This window comes from Larus michahellis, chromosome 14 (genome assembly GCF_964199755.1).
Source record: "Larus michahellis chromosome 14, bLarMic1.1, whole genome shotgun sequence".
NCBI classification, from domain to species: Eukaryota; Metazoa; Chordata; class Aves; order Charadriiformes; family Laridae; genus Larus; species Larus michahellis.
In genome coordinates this window covers 14,232,819-14,248,820 of record NC_133909.1, presented here as the reverse complement: position 1 = coordinate 14,248,820, position 16,002 = coordinate 14,232,819, and the positions used below count along the sequence as shown (strand labels likewise).

Genomic DNA, 16,002 nt, shown 5'->3' with positions numbered 1-16,002 from the left:
AAACAGATGGTCTCAGAGGAACTGTACCTACTTGTGTTGGAGACAGATTTGAACCTCTTTTGCTGATTTACGTTTGTTTCACACCCCGTAACAGTGTGTAGTGTTTCTGAACTCAAAGGGTTTAAAAGCACCCTGACATCGAAGGGAGCCCGTGCATTCATTCCAGCTACTTTCGACTGAGGAGTTCTGTACAGCATGAAGCAAAAGCTGTCTTGGACAAACGAAAGTGAAAGAGGAAGATTTCTCGGTTTACCGGCCATTGAAGTGAAGCCTCATTAAAATCTTGCTAAGTGGTAGCCTCCAAGACTATCCATTTTAAGTTCAGACATGAAATACTTATTGTCCCTTCAGTTGACTTTTGCTTTTTAACTGATACTTGCTTTAAATTCTCGTCTGTTCTGATACACACTCAAGTAAAACAAGCCCTTACCCTGAGCTAAGAAGGCTCAGACTCTCTCTTTTTTTTTCATTAATGACAAATTCTGTTCTGACCTCAATGGAAATTTTTCCACGTGGGAACTAAGGATGGCAGACTTCATTCAAAGCCAAATCCTGAACAGTCAGAACTGATTCTGTGTTTGCTGCTCAGCTGAAGAGTAACCTTGATGTCAGTGGAGCTGCAGCGTTACAGGCCCAAGAGCTACCTTCCTGCTTGCGGCTCAGGTAACGTCTTCTGGGGCTGGCGACTGAGCAGGACCAAAGGAGAGGCTTCAAGCCCTTCAGGCCTTGCCCCACCCTCGTTGCGTGAGTCAAACCATCAGTACAGCACAGGTAGTCGAAAGAAAGGAATAATAACATTTCAAAAGCAATTATCACTGCCTCTTTTCTATTTGCAGATGGCACTGATTTCTAATTTTAGGCCTCTATTTGAGATGCCCAAATTAGGAAGTTAAATACATTATGAAATTTCCAGAAAAACCGGAATGAAAGAACCTACACAGAAACCTGCCCTGCTCCACAAACTGCTGTTATGTACTTCCGAAAAATAGTTCTCACCTTGTTGGTAGCTAATCAATGACAACATTAAAATTAGTTTGAAAAGAGTGAATAATTCATAAGCTTTTTTTTCCTGGTGAAGCAAACAATTTTATCAGTCCCTTAGAAATTTTCCACTCCCCTGTTCCTGGCTTTTTGACTGAAGCACTCTGAACTCCTGCATTACTCAACTATTCAAATGACAGAAAGAAAAACTCCTATTTAACTTCCTCTTTGCGCATCCAACTGAAATTTGAGAACTGTGTTTTCCTGGAAGACAGGGAGTTGTGTATGAGCCCAACCCCACCCTTTCTTACATCGGTGGCAGTTTACAGTGCAAAGGGAAGGCAGGATTGCACTTCCAGGAGAAAGCTTCTGTTCCTGCTGAAGCAAAACCTCCCCCAGATTCCACTGACTGGTCAGCAAGATCAGTTGGTTGCTCCTCTCTGATCTGTGCAGGTGGATTAGCTGAGGATGGGCAATACGTTTTAAAAATTGACATACTCTTGCTTGGGCATGGCTCTCTATTTCATCCACAGTAGATGAATGTTGGTTGCAAACTTTAATGTTGGTTTTTTCATGCATATTTTTCTCGTATTCTCGAACATCATCCATAGTCATATCTGTAAAGAGTTCAAAATTGTTGGCATTTTCCATTGATTCAGTGCAAACTTAATTTTTTTTTTTAAGGAGAAGGTTCTAGGAACGCATAGTCTTTCAGCAGAAGCCAAAAAAGGATTTAAAAAAAAGCACAGAGCAACTAACTTTATGAAAATGGCCTCATAAAGGTAGTTATATCAGCCAAGGAAGGTGTAAGAAGGTTAAGTCAAAGGGAGTCAGAGAACAGGAAGGAGTGGAAATTGTTTAGGAGCATCTGTGTAACATAGGGTAGGCAAAAGTATTGAAGTGCGGGCCTTGGCAAAGGCCAAGATCTTCTAAAAAAGATTTTAGAAGATCCTTTGGAATAAAGGATAGCTACAGAAATATTATAAATACCTACTTACCTTTCCAGGCACTTTCAAAAAGATTTTATGTTATCTCTGCATAGTACATCTCATAACCAGCAAACATTCTTAATGTTAGAGCACACATCAGCTTAGATTCCAGAAACTAACACTTAATTACACTGGTAAGTGAATTAATAGTGAATGTGTTAGTAGTTTTGTAGCCTCAAGCAATTTAATGACTTGTAAGAATTAGAAATATTCCACACAGCAGGCTGATTCTACCGGTGGAATCATTTATCGGTGTCTAGGCATGCCTGATGTTGTCAAACTGGTGCGTAATCTGTTAGGTGCTTGCTATGCAACTCCAAGCAATTACACCAGATTTTAAACAGATTTGTCATAAACCACACTTCCAGCAAAAACATAAAGAATCCAATTAATTGACTCGTGACCTTACTCTCCTGAATATTCCCATGCTTTCAATAAACCTACTTGCGAGTAAGGTGTAAGCGAACACGAAGGCTGTCAGAATTTTGGTCTTTACAACGCTTTGGTAACTTCGGAGCTTCCTGATAATAGCCATCGACTTTTTACCCATAAAACTTAGGTAGCATTTTAGCAGCACAGTATTCTTCGAAATGTGTGCCAGTTTTGGTAATGTACGTTGTGGTTTTGTTCTCGAGGCTATCATTTTTTCCAAGTTTATTATGTGCCACTTGGATCCGCAAATTCTTATATCACACCACTCCTCGTTAGGTGATACGAGGCTCTCGCTGCATTTTATGAGGCAGCTTTTAAGGAAAGGTAAAACGTTAGCTGTTCTATCAGTAGCACAATGCAATACTTCATCAGTGACAATGAAATGCAGTCTGGAATTTTGATCAAAAGGAAACATGGAATACCACTAACTCATACTCTTTTAGTCTTTTACTGTTATCTGGAATGAAAAACAAGCTCATAAGCCATGTCAATAACATGCTACGGATGCGCTTTGCCAAGCAGAGAACATGCTCTTTGTTAGTAAATAACACTGTGAAAATAGATTTTCTTAATAATAAAGCTAAATACAGTTTAGTAAATTTAATGACAAGACACATTCATTCTTCAGTAATCAATCAGCAATACCCGAAACGTAACGTGTTGTTCAGTAATTGATTTTATTACACTGATTATCTGATTGACTTGCATCATCTCCAAGTCTTTCTCAAACTTCTGTTTTAGAAGTGCTAATAGACACACGAAGGCACACACAGGCTTTAAAAAGTCTATTTCTGAAAAACTCTCCCTACACGCAAAGCCACGTCAAGAGCAGTTTTGCACTTCATAGGTATTAAATGGAACCGGACGGACACAAATTGGATTTGGCTCATGTTGAGTAACGAAACCCTCGGTTTCTAGCCACCAAGTCTTAGCGGCTGTTACGCTCAGGACAGCGCAGTGGTATAAGGGCTGCCGGCAGCACAGAGAGTTACCTAAACCAACTTTCTGCACTTCCTTTTTCTTTCTTTTTTTTTGAATAAATCTCGCTATATACTTAGCCTTTCCTCATATCCATTTTAGTAAGCTCAGATTTTTTTCGGTTCTGCACTTAGCCTGACAATTAAGTTCTAAAAGTACACTATATTATTTAGTAAAGACTCGCCATGACAAATAAAAATCCACAAGATAATGATGTATCCCCATATTTCATTTGTGGAAAGAGTATTTTTGGCAGGGTGCATTCAGAGTTAAGATGGGAAAATCTGTGGTTAAATGGTTTTGGGCTAAACCTATTCTGTATGTTTAACTGCGTGATTACTCACTTGTTCTCATATCAATACCTCTGCCAAGGTGCAGAAGGCTTCTTGCCTCCCAGCAACATTTCCTTATGTCTCACTTTAATAGATATTTTGGGTAGATTGGGGGCAAACTTGTGGGCTCAATTTTTACGTGAAGTCAGGCTTCTTTATTTGAAGTCATCAGTTTCCCTGACTTCATACAGGGAAAATAATGAATCACTACATTTCAGGGAAAAAAAAGAAAAAAATATTTATAAAATTAAAAAAAAATCTTAAGAACTCTTTCTCACTGGGTACAAAATTCTCTTACCAGTTTCTGGCTATCCCAAACTAGAAGATATTTTTAGTAGATTTCAGTATTTTTATGATCATTACAGCACAAAGTTTTCATGCACTATTCAATTTATAAGAACATTGTGATTTCAAAAGCAAATTTTTTTCCAAATCAGCACAATGAGTTTCTTGTTAGATCCTAGTGTAAAATTATGCAGGTTTATGGAGTCACTGGAGAGGTCTGTGTTGGCACCAGCTGGGCTAATGGACTACTTGTAAGCAATGCAGAATGTTTCTGAGTTTTGACAAAAGGCGGGTGTCATTCTTGTCCATCAAATGCCCAAAATGCTGTTTCCTGAAGCTTAAGGAGGGTCTAAATAAACATTATAAATATATTCCCAAATTCCTATCGTATGTCTTAGAAACTGTTCTACGAGCATCTATGATTATGGATACGTCTTACTGAAAATACATGAAAAAAGCACAAACCCCGTGAGCTTATTTTATCAAATATAATCGGCACTTTCGATACTCAGGATTACCCTGTGCTATTGAAAGGGCCCGTTCCTACAGCTGCTTCGGAGACTCAGAACAGTTTTTGCATGCAGCTGCTGTTGAATCAGACCCCGTAGGTTTTACATTTATATTCATTTTTCAGAAAGGACGTTAGAGCTCCATCTTTTCTTTATTGCAATCCATATTAACAGTTTAAAACTTTCCTAGAAAGCTGAAATTTTGTTGTATCAGAGGCCCTAGGAGTTTGCAGTATGGAAATGCCTGCACGTTAATGCAGTCCAAATAAGAAGCTTTATTCAAACCTGCACGTGGTTCTCCATATAGATGACTCCTGGCAGCTTCTATCTGCCCACAGTGCAGGGTGTTGGGACGGATGCGTACACTCTGGGATGTATGGGATGTAAAGGCGTCCCCCTGTGCTGCCTAATGGCTGCCGAAAATACAGCCTGCTCTTGTCACAGAGAACCTGCTGTAAATGCGCTCCGTATGCTCCGGAGCAACTGAACATCGCTCCGTCTCTTTCATGAACGACTTAGACTAGGACCTGGTGGTCCATGAAAGCAAACAGAAGTCTGTTGTTAATTGTCATCAGCTTTGCAGCAACCCTTTTAAATGGGCTAAATTTGGAGAATACTTACCGTACCACTCATCAACCCAGGCAAAAGCCTGCCGGTGACCAATCAATAGTATATCTCTGACCACCTGCGAAACAAGGAAAAGGTCAAATACCTCTGCAGAAATGAGACATTTTAGAAAAGTAACACACTTGTCTTTCAACATGATTTAAAATGAAAAATATTCTCTCAGTTTTGTGTCTAAGAAGACATGCCCTACAGAGTCAGACATGCTGGCTCGCAAGGTCTTGTAGTCCCACCTCCCACTTGAAGTGGATCTATTTCTAACACTGGGTCACATTGTCATGGCTTTGACTAGCACGGGAATACGGGAATGTGTAGAGAATCTATCAGTCTTTGGGCGATCAGATGTTCCGGAACTCTTCTTTTTCCTTGTCAGTTTTTTAAACATGTGGAAGGTCAATACTCTGAAAAATATGGCTGTTATGCCATTCATTAATTAATTTTTTAGTAGACTGATCGGAAAACTTTCCCACTACCTGTTTGTAAGAAATTCTGCACATCATTGCTCCATGCACGGTTCTCATGTATACTCATAAATACTTTAGCTCATACATCTATCGTCTATCTATTGAAAATGTTACTGGTAGTTCTTCCTCAACCTTAGACCTGAGCAGCTCCAGGCTTTGTCAAGTTTATACCCAGAGGTGAACCCTTTGGCTCTGCTCCAGGTCTTTCAGACCTTGAGAGAGGTCTGAAAGCGGATTCGGCTGAGCTCCCTCGCTTCTACACAGCCGTAGTTGCGTTCCTCTGCAGGGTAATACTCAAGTTCTGCTAATGTGAAGGAGAAGAAACAGCTCCTGTTTCACTGACCTTGTGCACAAATTGCTCTACCCTGGTTTGAAGTCCCCAGACTTCAAATTTCACAGTCACAAGTTTGTAGGAACACATAATTGGCTGATGGGTGTCTCTCCAGCCTTCTTTTAATTGGCCTCTCCCAGTCTTCTGTGACTTGAAATATTTAGGATCCTGCAAAACAAAGAAAACATACTGAGAAATGCAGGAGAGTAAGTTCAGGTTGTCAGTTTGCTAAAGTAAATGTTTTGATAAGGTAAAATATGAAAACATGCTAATAAACATTATGAAAAATAATATGAAATTGATTTAAGTAAGCACTGGGATATACTGAAATCAAATCCTGTCTTTCATCCACCAGCCAGTGAATCGATGGCAGCATGTTCCTGCAGATGCTTTGGCAATAATATCATCTAGGACATTTCTGCTATAGGAAAGCGTGTTATTGCAAGTCATTACAATACAATGCTCTCCAAGTGTTAGTTTTGGCTTTTGGAAAAAAAAAAATGTTGCTTCTTCAGAGCTTGCTTTTCCCCTGCTCCCTCAGTGAGACGTACTCGTACTTTCTACCCATGCCCGTCTTCCTGAAATCATCTCCAGTTTGAGCTGTGACACGTGAACACTGATGTGACCCTGACAAGTTCAATTCCAAGTGATCTTGTATATCCGGCTGGGCAGCTAAGTGTGAAACTCCTCCGACTTTGCCGTCTCTGGTTACAGCTGAGTTCTGGTATCTTTGGGCAAAACACTGAATGACTAATTTCAACTTTCTCTCCTTTTACTAACTGGAAAAAAATCAAATAAATTGGTGTTGAAAGTACCACAGCAAGAGCAAGAAACCAATAAAGACATTAGTTCATTTTTAAGGTTTACTTTTATCCATACAAGACACAGTTTTATCTATCAAAGTGTTATTTTCCATATGAGTATAATTCCATCTCACTTTATGTCCAATCCTGCTAATTACATCTTGTCAACAGAAATAATTTATGGTTAAGCCTCGAATTTCAAAACTTAAAAATAATGTAGTTTCAGAAAATTCATCATGGAGCTTCTACAGTCTGTCTTCAAGAATAACCACCGGTGCTCCTCTGCGCCGCCTTCCCAAAGCTGAGATCCGGGAAGACCTTATAAATCCGTCCTGTTGTAAAAGCAGCTAAACGTATTTAAGTACATGCGTAAATTATGTGATAAATGGAAGACAATCAGAAGAAAAACTAACAAATTGATAGGACTAATCTGATCTTAACGTTCTTTCATTCTTTGTGAGCTTATATATCATTCAGCTTTCCCTTTTTCTAATGTTTAGTTATCTCCTGACTTGGCTTCTGATTTTTATCCCTAAGCTGAAGCTCTGTCATTAAAGCTCCTTTACAAAGCTCTAATGAGGTGATAGTCGTCCTCCTCTGTGAAAGTCGTTGCTTTTATTGCGGACATATTCCTTTCTAAATAGAAACTTTAAGCTCACAGTATAATAAGGTTTCAATGTTAAATCACCATAAAAAACAATTCAGCGTCATCATGTATCAGAGCACAGCACCACTGTATATCGCAGCTCATCCTCACACGCTGCTGCCAGTCTTCTCACGCAATAAAGCTCGACCTCAGACTGATCTAGGCATTTTCTGATTGAAAGAGTTGTTTTATAACTGATGACTGCCTGAAGCAATCAATATAATAATAGCAACAACAATAATAATTATTATTTAAAAAATAAAAAGGGAAGAAGTAAGACAATATTCAGAAAGGAAAAAAAAGGAAAATCAAAGGAAAATAATTTAATTTAAGGAAGGGTCTGCTGTTTCTTACATACACTAGTGCCGGTGTGATGGAGCCATTGTCTTGATTAAGCATCTCAGATACGCACTTGAATAATATTGAGTGTTATGCAGAGATACTTTATAACTCTTCAGCGATAACCAGACCTATAATGGAATAACTTCAGTGCAGTCCAAAGGGATTTAATGTAATGAATTTGAGTCAGTATCAAGTATTCAAAATTTATAAATAAAAATTAAATAATGGGCAGCTACCTTCCATGAATGCTCAGTCACGCATAAAACTTGTGTCTCTTTCAAACTGCAAGAACCTTCTGGACGCTGTGAAAGCAGTGTGCGCCTTTGGTTTGTTTTGGTTTTGGCTTGTTTTTGTGAAGTTAATCCAGCAGACAAGGGGATTCACGGCGGAAATTGTTCTTAGATTGGTGGCCCACAAATAATCTACCTGCTGCGACGCAACTGATCCGTGGCATCAGCCCTAGCTGCAAATTCCTTTACCAGTGCCCAGAGACGGCACCGTCGCTTCCCTTAATCACGTCCATTTTTCTTGAAGGACGTGATGTTTGGTCACAAATTGCCTGGACAGTTTCACGCACGGAGCCAGGCAATGATGGACACTATGGGCAGCTTGTATCTAATAGCTTTTATGGAAATTCCTGCCTTTCTGAAAACATTAACATATTGATACTATAAAACTGTAGACAGATGAATGGAAGCCAAGAAACAGGAAGAATTCAGAGGAACAGATTTCCAGACTGCTGTATGAAAGATCAAGATGTTAAAGTTTTACTGAGTGCTTGCTCAGGTGAGCTAAAACTCAAAGATTGCGTATAAGCCGAGTAGCGGGACGTAAGATACACAACAACATTACGCAAACTGAACGTGAGAGTTTAATCTCTGGGCCATCAATTCAATGGCAGGAGCGTTGTACAGAGGTGAGTCGTTAGTGTAAGTAAAACTATCATCATTGGGCTTTTTACCCAGACGCTAAAAAATTAGGTGTTTAAAAAAGACTTGGACTACTCTAGAAAGACACAAATTCTGGTTCATCAATTGCTTGTGAATGTCTGTATTTATCTCTATGTTTTGCACATATTTGCACCTTTCCTAGGCCTCTGCTATTGGCCACAGCCACAGGGAGCATGCCTCGCCAGAAGGACCTTTGGTGTGACCAGGACTGATAAATCTTTGAGCCAAAGCCCACTGAAATCAATAAGAACTTTGACATGAAACCACAACCCACAATGATTTTACATGCCAAACTCATGGCTTCGAATTGCTAGATTAAGATTCACAGCCTGGAATCTTTTCTGCAATCAAGCATATAAGGTCATTCTGGAAAAGAAAAAAAAAAAAAAGAAGCAGGGATGATAATTTTATATTAAATTCAAGTAGAAATAATATTAGTCCACAGCACTGCTGCTCCTCCGGACTTCCACGCTGTAGCTCACTGGTTAGGTTAGTCAGAACAAATTTCTCACATCTCTGCAGGCCGCAGGAGGAAGCGCTGGGCACCTGCCTGTACGGGCCCACGGCCGTTCTCTGCTCTCCCTTACGGGCCCATGGCTCTTTGCTCTCCCTTACGGGCCCACGGCCGTTCTCTGCTCTCCCTTACGGGCCCATGGCTCTTTGCTCTCCCTTACGGGCCCACGGCCGTTCTCTGCTCTCCCTTACGGGCCCACGGCCGTTCTCTGCTCTCCCTTACGGGCCCATGGCTCTTTGCTCTCCCTTACGGGCCCATGGCCATTCTCTGCTCTCCCTTACGGGCCCACGGCCGTTCTCTGCTCTCCCTTACGGGCCCACGGCTCTTTGCTCTCCCTGTACGGGCCCATGGCCGTTCTCTGCTCTCTCTTACGGGCCCATGGCTCTTCTCTTCTCTCCCTTACGGGCCCACGGCCGTTCTCTGCTCTCCCTGTGAAAGACACGGCGATTTGCGAGCCATGTACCAGGGCAGTGGGCCAGAGCGAAGGGGCACGGTCTCCAGGCAGGAACTGCGGCACACGTGTGTTCGAAACACTTTTGTCAGTGACTGGAAACTGGACAAGCTGATCTTTGGTCTGACCCCATTTTTATGTTATTATTTAGATCATTAATTTTGTGTGTGACTTAATTTTGCTTTTAGCCACCCGTGCCTTCCTTTCTAGAGAAGCCATCATCCACAGAGTAGCGCGTCTATTCACTATTTCCCGCTCAGTTTATCTACTGGCAAAATCCTCAATCTGTTTTAAATGTAATGGCATAGCTAAAATCTTTTTGTTTAAATAACCTTCTCGTCCTTTTATCAGACACAATTTATTAGGAAGGCCCATCTGGCAAATCCTTTTGCTGCAGAGGAGCAAAACCTACTCTGTATTTGCAGTACATTATTGCCAGGTGCAGAGTGATTTAAAAATAGCACTTCTGCTAACATAGCAGGAACATCATTACCCATGAGCTGGGCTTACTTGAGAATAAAATGTAAAACTACAATAAAATAAAATAAAAGCCACACTGTGGTGGACGTGGTTTCAAACATAGCACTCTCCCAGTGCTTCTTACTTAGGCCACGTCTTGGCTCAACATGCGTATCGTTGGAGATTCCATTATTTAGCATTTATTTACTTAACCTTCCTCATGGACTGCAGACGTCGCAGGCATCAGATGTGGAATTGTAACCCCCCTTCCAGGAGGCAAACACCGGCGTGTTGACAATATGGCATGGGGTTGTTGCAATGCCTTTTCTGAAATGTTATTTTTTACTTAAATAATGAAATACATTCATCGTTTACAGAACACTTGCAAATCTGAACAGGCATGCTTTCCCTTAGCTTTGCTATGGTATCAGGCATGATTTGAAGATGCCGTACTCTTCTGCGGCTGACACCACCTCCTTTGTCTGTAGGCTGGAATCCTGCAGGGAACATCTCGTTAGCCTCGTCACCGACCTGTCTCGAAAATTCCTTGCTGGTTGTACGGCCGTTTTAGCATGGGAAAAGATCCCCCAGCTGAACCAGTTCTCCAGAGGTGAAAGCGCATCGTGTTACGCCGTGCATCCTGTTCTCTCACCGGGCGCTACTCAGATGTCCAGAAACAAAGATTCTTCCTTCCTTTTAGTGCATAGATTCATTTTTTCAGACTCCTATTGCAATATTTTCCAACACTGCTTTTGAAGTGCAGTCAATTTTTTTCCGCCTTTAAGCTGCAGACCATTTTGTTTGATGTTGAATTTCAGAACCAATCCTTCATGTTTTTAATACTCGTGATCTGGCATTTCATCATCAGCTGTAGTTGCTAGGTTTTGGAACTCAGCTTATGTAGCTAGGGCTCTGGAAAGATTTGTTGATGTAAAGATGCTGCTAGAGAGAGTTATGTGGAGTCATTTTTTAAAGACTCTTTTTTCTCTTTTCGAATTTCCATTAAAATGTATTTTCTGGAAGAGCCAGCTAACTACTTCAGAATTTTAAATATCAGGACAGTCCTGAGGTGTTAAAATATGATAATCCAGCCAGCCTTTACGTAAGCTCACAACTGATGTTAGTAAGGAAACGGAAATTTTCATCTGTTGGTGCCGTGCCCCGTACTGCCACGTGGCACACTTTCACTGCGGCGGCCCGGGCAGCTCGATTATTTCAACGACCATCATTTTCTGGCTCTGTAACGTGATAGAGGTTTTGTTATTCTGAAAGCACCTGGACAGTAGTGAGCTGGACCTATTACAGCGCAGCTGTGTTCAAGTCAAAAAAGAGAGCAATTGACGAAGAACTCTGCAGCAGCTGCATGAAATCTTTCTGTTTGGAGGCAACTTAAAAAGTTTATTCCATTCGTCCAACTCTCAACTGATTTTTTATAAACAGGAAATGAAACACCGTTAATTTTGAGAACTTGAATATGGTGGCAAAGAACATTTTGCTCAGTAGCTACAGTAAATGTTTCATTTCAGGGAATGATTCACTTGAGGCCCTCACTCTTCAGCATAGCTCAGTTTTATTCTTTTCTACAATTTAGATAAATATATATGTCTATATGGGGAATAGACGGTGGCTGGTGATACATATTCATTGACGGTGAAGTCACAAGGAAATGACTTTACAAAATGTATAACCCCTCTTACCTGTAGGCTCATACATTCTTTATACAGAAATATAAAATTCTGTGTTCCGTGTAATGTGTACATTCAGATTTGGAAACACACGTGACTCCTCACAGAAGCCCAGGGAAATCTCTTCGCTTGGGTCTAGATTCAAGCTTTCTCAATTCGGCACTCACATTCAAACATCTTAAAAGTTTAAGGATTTTTAGGTCCCTGCTTGTAAAAAAAAGCTATATTTAAGATGTGGCAGCACTGGTAAGTACTCTGGTGGTTGCCTCACAGTGACGTTTGTGGATGGTCATTAAACTAAAATTGAGTCGTCTGCTTTGGGATACCCGGGATTGCTGCAGTTACGCCTCCTCCCGTCTTCTACGAGGGCAACGCTATTGACAGCAGAAATCCGTGTACCTCCGTGGGAGACAGAACCGGACTGTGCATGTGTTTGTAATAGCTAACAAAACTCTTCTGATTCACTATTTACTTGGTGATTTAAGTGCTTTTGTGCATACGCTCACAGATGAGCCCTCCATTCTTAGGGGAATTCACATCGCTGGGATGATTCTGGTCAAGAGATCACGCGGTATTCTTGGCAGGGTTCCTTTAAAGTGTTCCTCAGTGAAACAACAGCTCTCCTTAAGCCTTCATCTAACTGTTTTTTTTTTATTTTTCAATTTTAGTTAATGTATAGGAGGAGAGAAAAAGCAGATATGTACAAAGTTGAATTCAGTAATTTTTCCTTCAGCCGTCATGACATTTGCATGGAACACTTTTCCTTTCCCATCCGTACCAGCACAAGGCAAAACGAGCTATGCAATTCAAATGGAACATTACACATATGAAGGTGTTTTATACATTCTGTCTCCTTATGTGTGAATCATTATTATGGAAGTTACAATGGAAGGATCTGTTTATAAGATTCATGTCAGGGCAACTGAAAAATAGTCTTTTAGCTGAGAGGCGCTAGGGAGCAGAGGACTTGTTTGTACTGAGCCTGATGCGGTGGGTCCCTTGGACGCCTCCTCAGCCCTCCGGTGGCCATGGCAATATTGTCACCTCTGTTGGTGCTATCAGTGCAACACATTCACAACCCACATTCACAACCACGTCTTCTCGTTGTATAAATGAAAAGAACAACCGTAAAGCTGCTGTGGTCCATTCTGTTATAGTCAATGAGTTATTGGATGCGCTAACTCAAAGAAAGGTCACAGTCAAATTGTAGAAAGGGGCCTTTCATACAGACAACTCTGAAAAACGTTTGATATTGACCCAATGAAGGATAACTTAGCACTTTAAAGCTAAAAATAACGTAAATCTCAAATACTAGCTCAATAGCAGCTATGTAATTAGTGCTGTCGATCGTATCAGGAGGCACCGTCTACAGGCAGGCTCACACGCACCGACAAAGAGCAAGCAGTTGAAGTAGCGCACGAAAGCTTTGAATTATTTAAGTTACCTCTCTAATATACAGTAGTACAACTAAATAATGACATTTGCTGTTAAAAATGGAAGTGTATTTTTAATTGAAGAGGGATGCACTTTCATCAGGAGATAAAAGAAATGTAAAGCTCATTTCTAGCAGCTGCTAAGTGTGCTGACCCCGATACAGAACTTGCTTAATTTTAAGCATGTGGAAGATCCACTGAAACAAAGAGATTACTAATGTGCCTGAAGTTAAAACCGTTCTCATTAGTCTTTCTGGATCGGAGTCAGAACACTTACCCTGTGGGATCTAATTCTTAAATCCTGAGGATTGTACTTCCCTTTTAATCTTTAAACTTAGTAGCAATTCAGATTAAATGATCTAAAAGCTGCCAAATTGTTGTTATTACTGTAATTAAAATACCTTTCAAAAGCTTACAGTAAATGGTTTTTATTTATCTCTGAAACTGTTATTTGGAAAACACAGGCTGTTTCTCATTTATATAGAGTTACTTCTTTAGCTATTGTGATTGAAAACAGACAGAAATTACATTTACAAACATTAAAAGTCTTTTTATAGTCCCTAAATTATGTAAGAGGCCTCATCAGAAATGGGAATTTGGCTTCATATTCATCATACAGTAGCATAAAACCCCCATAGTTTGTAAACTTTGGAAGATACTGAATTGAACTATTATTAATTCAATATCAATTACAGTAGGTGCACAGTTCGATGCTAAGGTGTTCTTACTATTTTGTATGAATTCTGAAACAGAATTTGGGAGCCAACATACAAATCATCCATCAGTACAGAAAAAACAACAGATGCTGGGCTATTTTTGTTGTTTAAACCCATAGAAAATTCTATTTTGCTTGGAATCAGGTCTCTAGATGTATCTTTTAAATAACAACACAAAAACTCTGAAATTCTTTTCTCACTTAACATGAGGCTGATCTTCTATATCGCAAGATTATTCCTATGGAAATTATGTGTAATATTTGGCTATTAAAAATGGGAAGGAAAGCTGAAAAGCTGGATGTTACCTTTGGGTTTACAGTTTCTGAAAGTGCACCCCCTGAGATGAAGAAGCTCACGTGATTTCTTTAAAACGCAGCCAAATGCTGACCCGTTCGATGGCAGCACTCCTTCCTAAATGGCACCAGAAGTCTGGGGAGTTCAGAGGAGATGATGGGACCAAGAAGCTGTTTCACGAGGTGTTATATAATTTTTGGTACATAACAGATGGGTTTTGTTATCTAAGGAAACTAATAAAATTACTTTTCATTCTACTGTAGACCCAATTTTGTTTTATAACCCGTACATAAAATTTGAAATGGGATCTATAAATGGAAGATAACAAGTACCTGACTTTTTGAGTCTGAAAATCATGTCTCCTATGGTATAGAAATATATTCATTGGCAAGTCTTCATTTTCTGTCCTAAAAATGATTATGTACTCTCGTTTTGTATAGTCGAACAGCTGCCATACTCATTGCCAGCTATGAATATATACTTGGCTCCAGAGGCAAATCATATCTCCAAAATTAAATGCAAGCATGGGTCTGATCATTCCTCTCTGGCTACTTCCTGTGAACCATCATTTTTCAAGCCCGAGGTTAAAGCATCGAGACTCATCTTCATTTGCATGGGGGTTGCTGATTTCAAAGCAGGGAATTGCATTGACCTCAAAGGAACACGCTCTTCAGAGCTGTGCACTAGCAAATATTCAGGGGAGCAACTTTCAAGGGAACATTAGGAGAGTGAATGTGTCTGCTGCCGTTGATGCTTTTTGGCAGATTTCCTGCAGAATGTATGCTTCAGGCCCTCTTGGTCTTGTCTCGTGGCCACCCCCCGAGCAACTGTGCATCAACCCTGTTCTCACTGCAGCATTATCTGTCCTTTGCCTGGGCTTCGACACTTCGCGTGACGTATTAGTCGGGGCGGGATGCAAATAAGGACAACAGTAATGTCTGAAACCGCTCAGACCCGCAAGCACTCAGCTGAGCTTCGTGATTCAAAGAAAAGTCCTTTTCTACTTTGAATGAATTCAGCTGAATATCAAAGGTGTGGGACAGGATGTTTCTGATAAGGGCGTGAAAGTCTTTCAAAAGGCTGAAGGAAGCTGCAAAAGAAAGTGTCAGGCAACCTAGAGAGAGAGGCTGCTGTCTGCTTCCCTCCTATTGAAAGCTTTTTAAATCCTACTGACCAGCAAGATTTCATACAAAACTGAAATTATTTTGATTCCTCTTGAGGCTTTCCTGCAGCCTCCTACATTCCCTTCTTCATGTCACAATCGAGTCTTCTCTTACCTCTGATTCTTTGTAATAGCGCTCAGGAATTTCGTCACTGGCAATATCAATGAAGCAGACTTCTCGTTCCAGATCTTTAGCTTCTTTGTCGAAAATCTGCAAGAGTTAAAGAAATTCCACATTGTAACAGAACAACACCCTTGTAAAATCCACCTGGAATAATGGTTACAAGCCATTTTCGGTGACTTGTGCAACATAACGTATTTTAGGCTTGTGCCTGAACAGCTCCTGAGGTAAGAGACCGACGCTTTTGCAGGGACACAGTCACGTTCTCCAGCCTGCTGCAGCCATCAGGGGGAAGAAGATGAGTGTCCTCAGGATCATGTATAAGCAACGTGTTCCTAAGCAAGATTAACAACAGTTTAAATGAATTACACTACAGACTTTTTTGGGAACAATCCATTAAGTCAGATGAAGAGACAGCGGACTGTTTACAACACACCGTGCCCAGGACCTGCCGCTCACACCGCTGCTCTTCCTCCCACTTTTTGAAATGGAGACTTTGGT

The 16,002-nt window shown here is 40.6% G+C and overlaps 1 protein-coding gene across 1 annotated transcript in view; it reads right to left on the bottom strand.

Moving 5' to 3' along the window:
- PITPNC1 (phosphatidylinositol transfer protein cytoplasmic 1) overlaps window positions 1–16,002 on the bottom strand; it is an 87,912-nt gene that overhangs the window by 5,951 nt on the left and 65,959 nt on the right. Inside the window, exons 6-9 of the mRNA XM_074608121.1 lie at window positions 15,496–15,591; window positions 5,938–6,093; window positions 5,128–5,191; window positions 1,293–1,598 (exon numbers count right to left, since the gene is read on the bottom strand). Of these exons, the coding sequence (XP_074464222.1) occupies window positions 1,293–1,598; window positions 5,128–5,191; window positions 5,938–6,093; window positions 15,496–15,591 (622 nt within the window). The remainder of the gene's footprint in view (window positions 1–1,292; window positions 1,599–5,127; window positions 5,192–5,937; window positions 6,094–15,495; window positions 15,592–16,002) is intronic.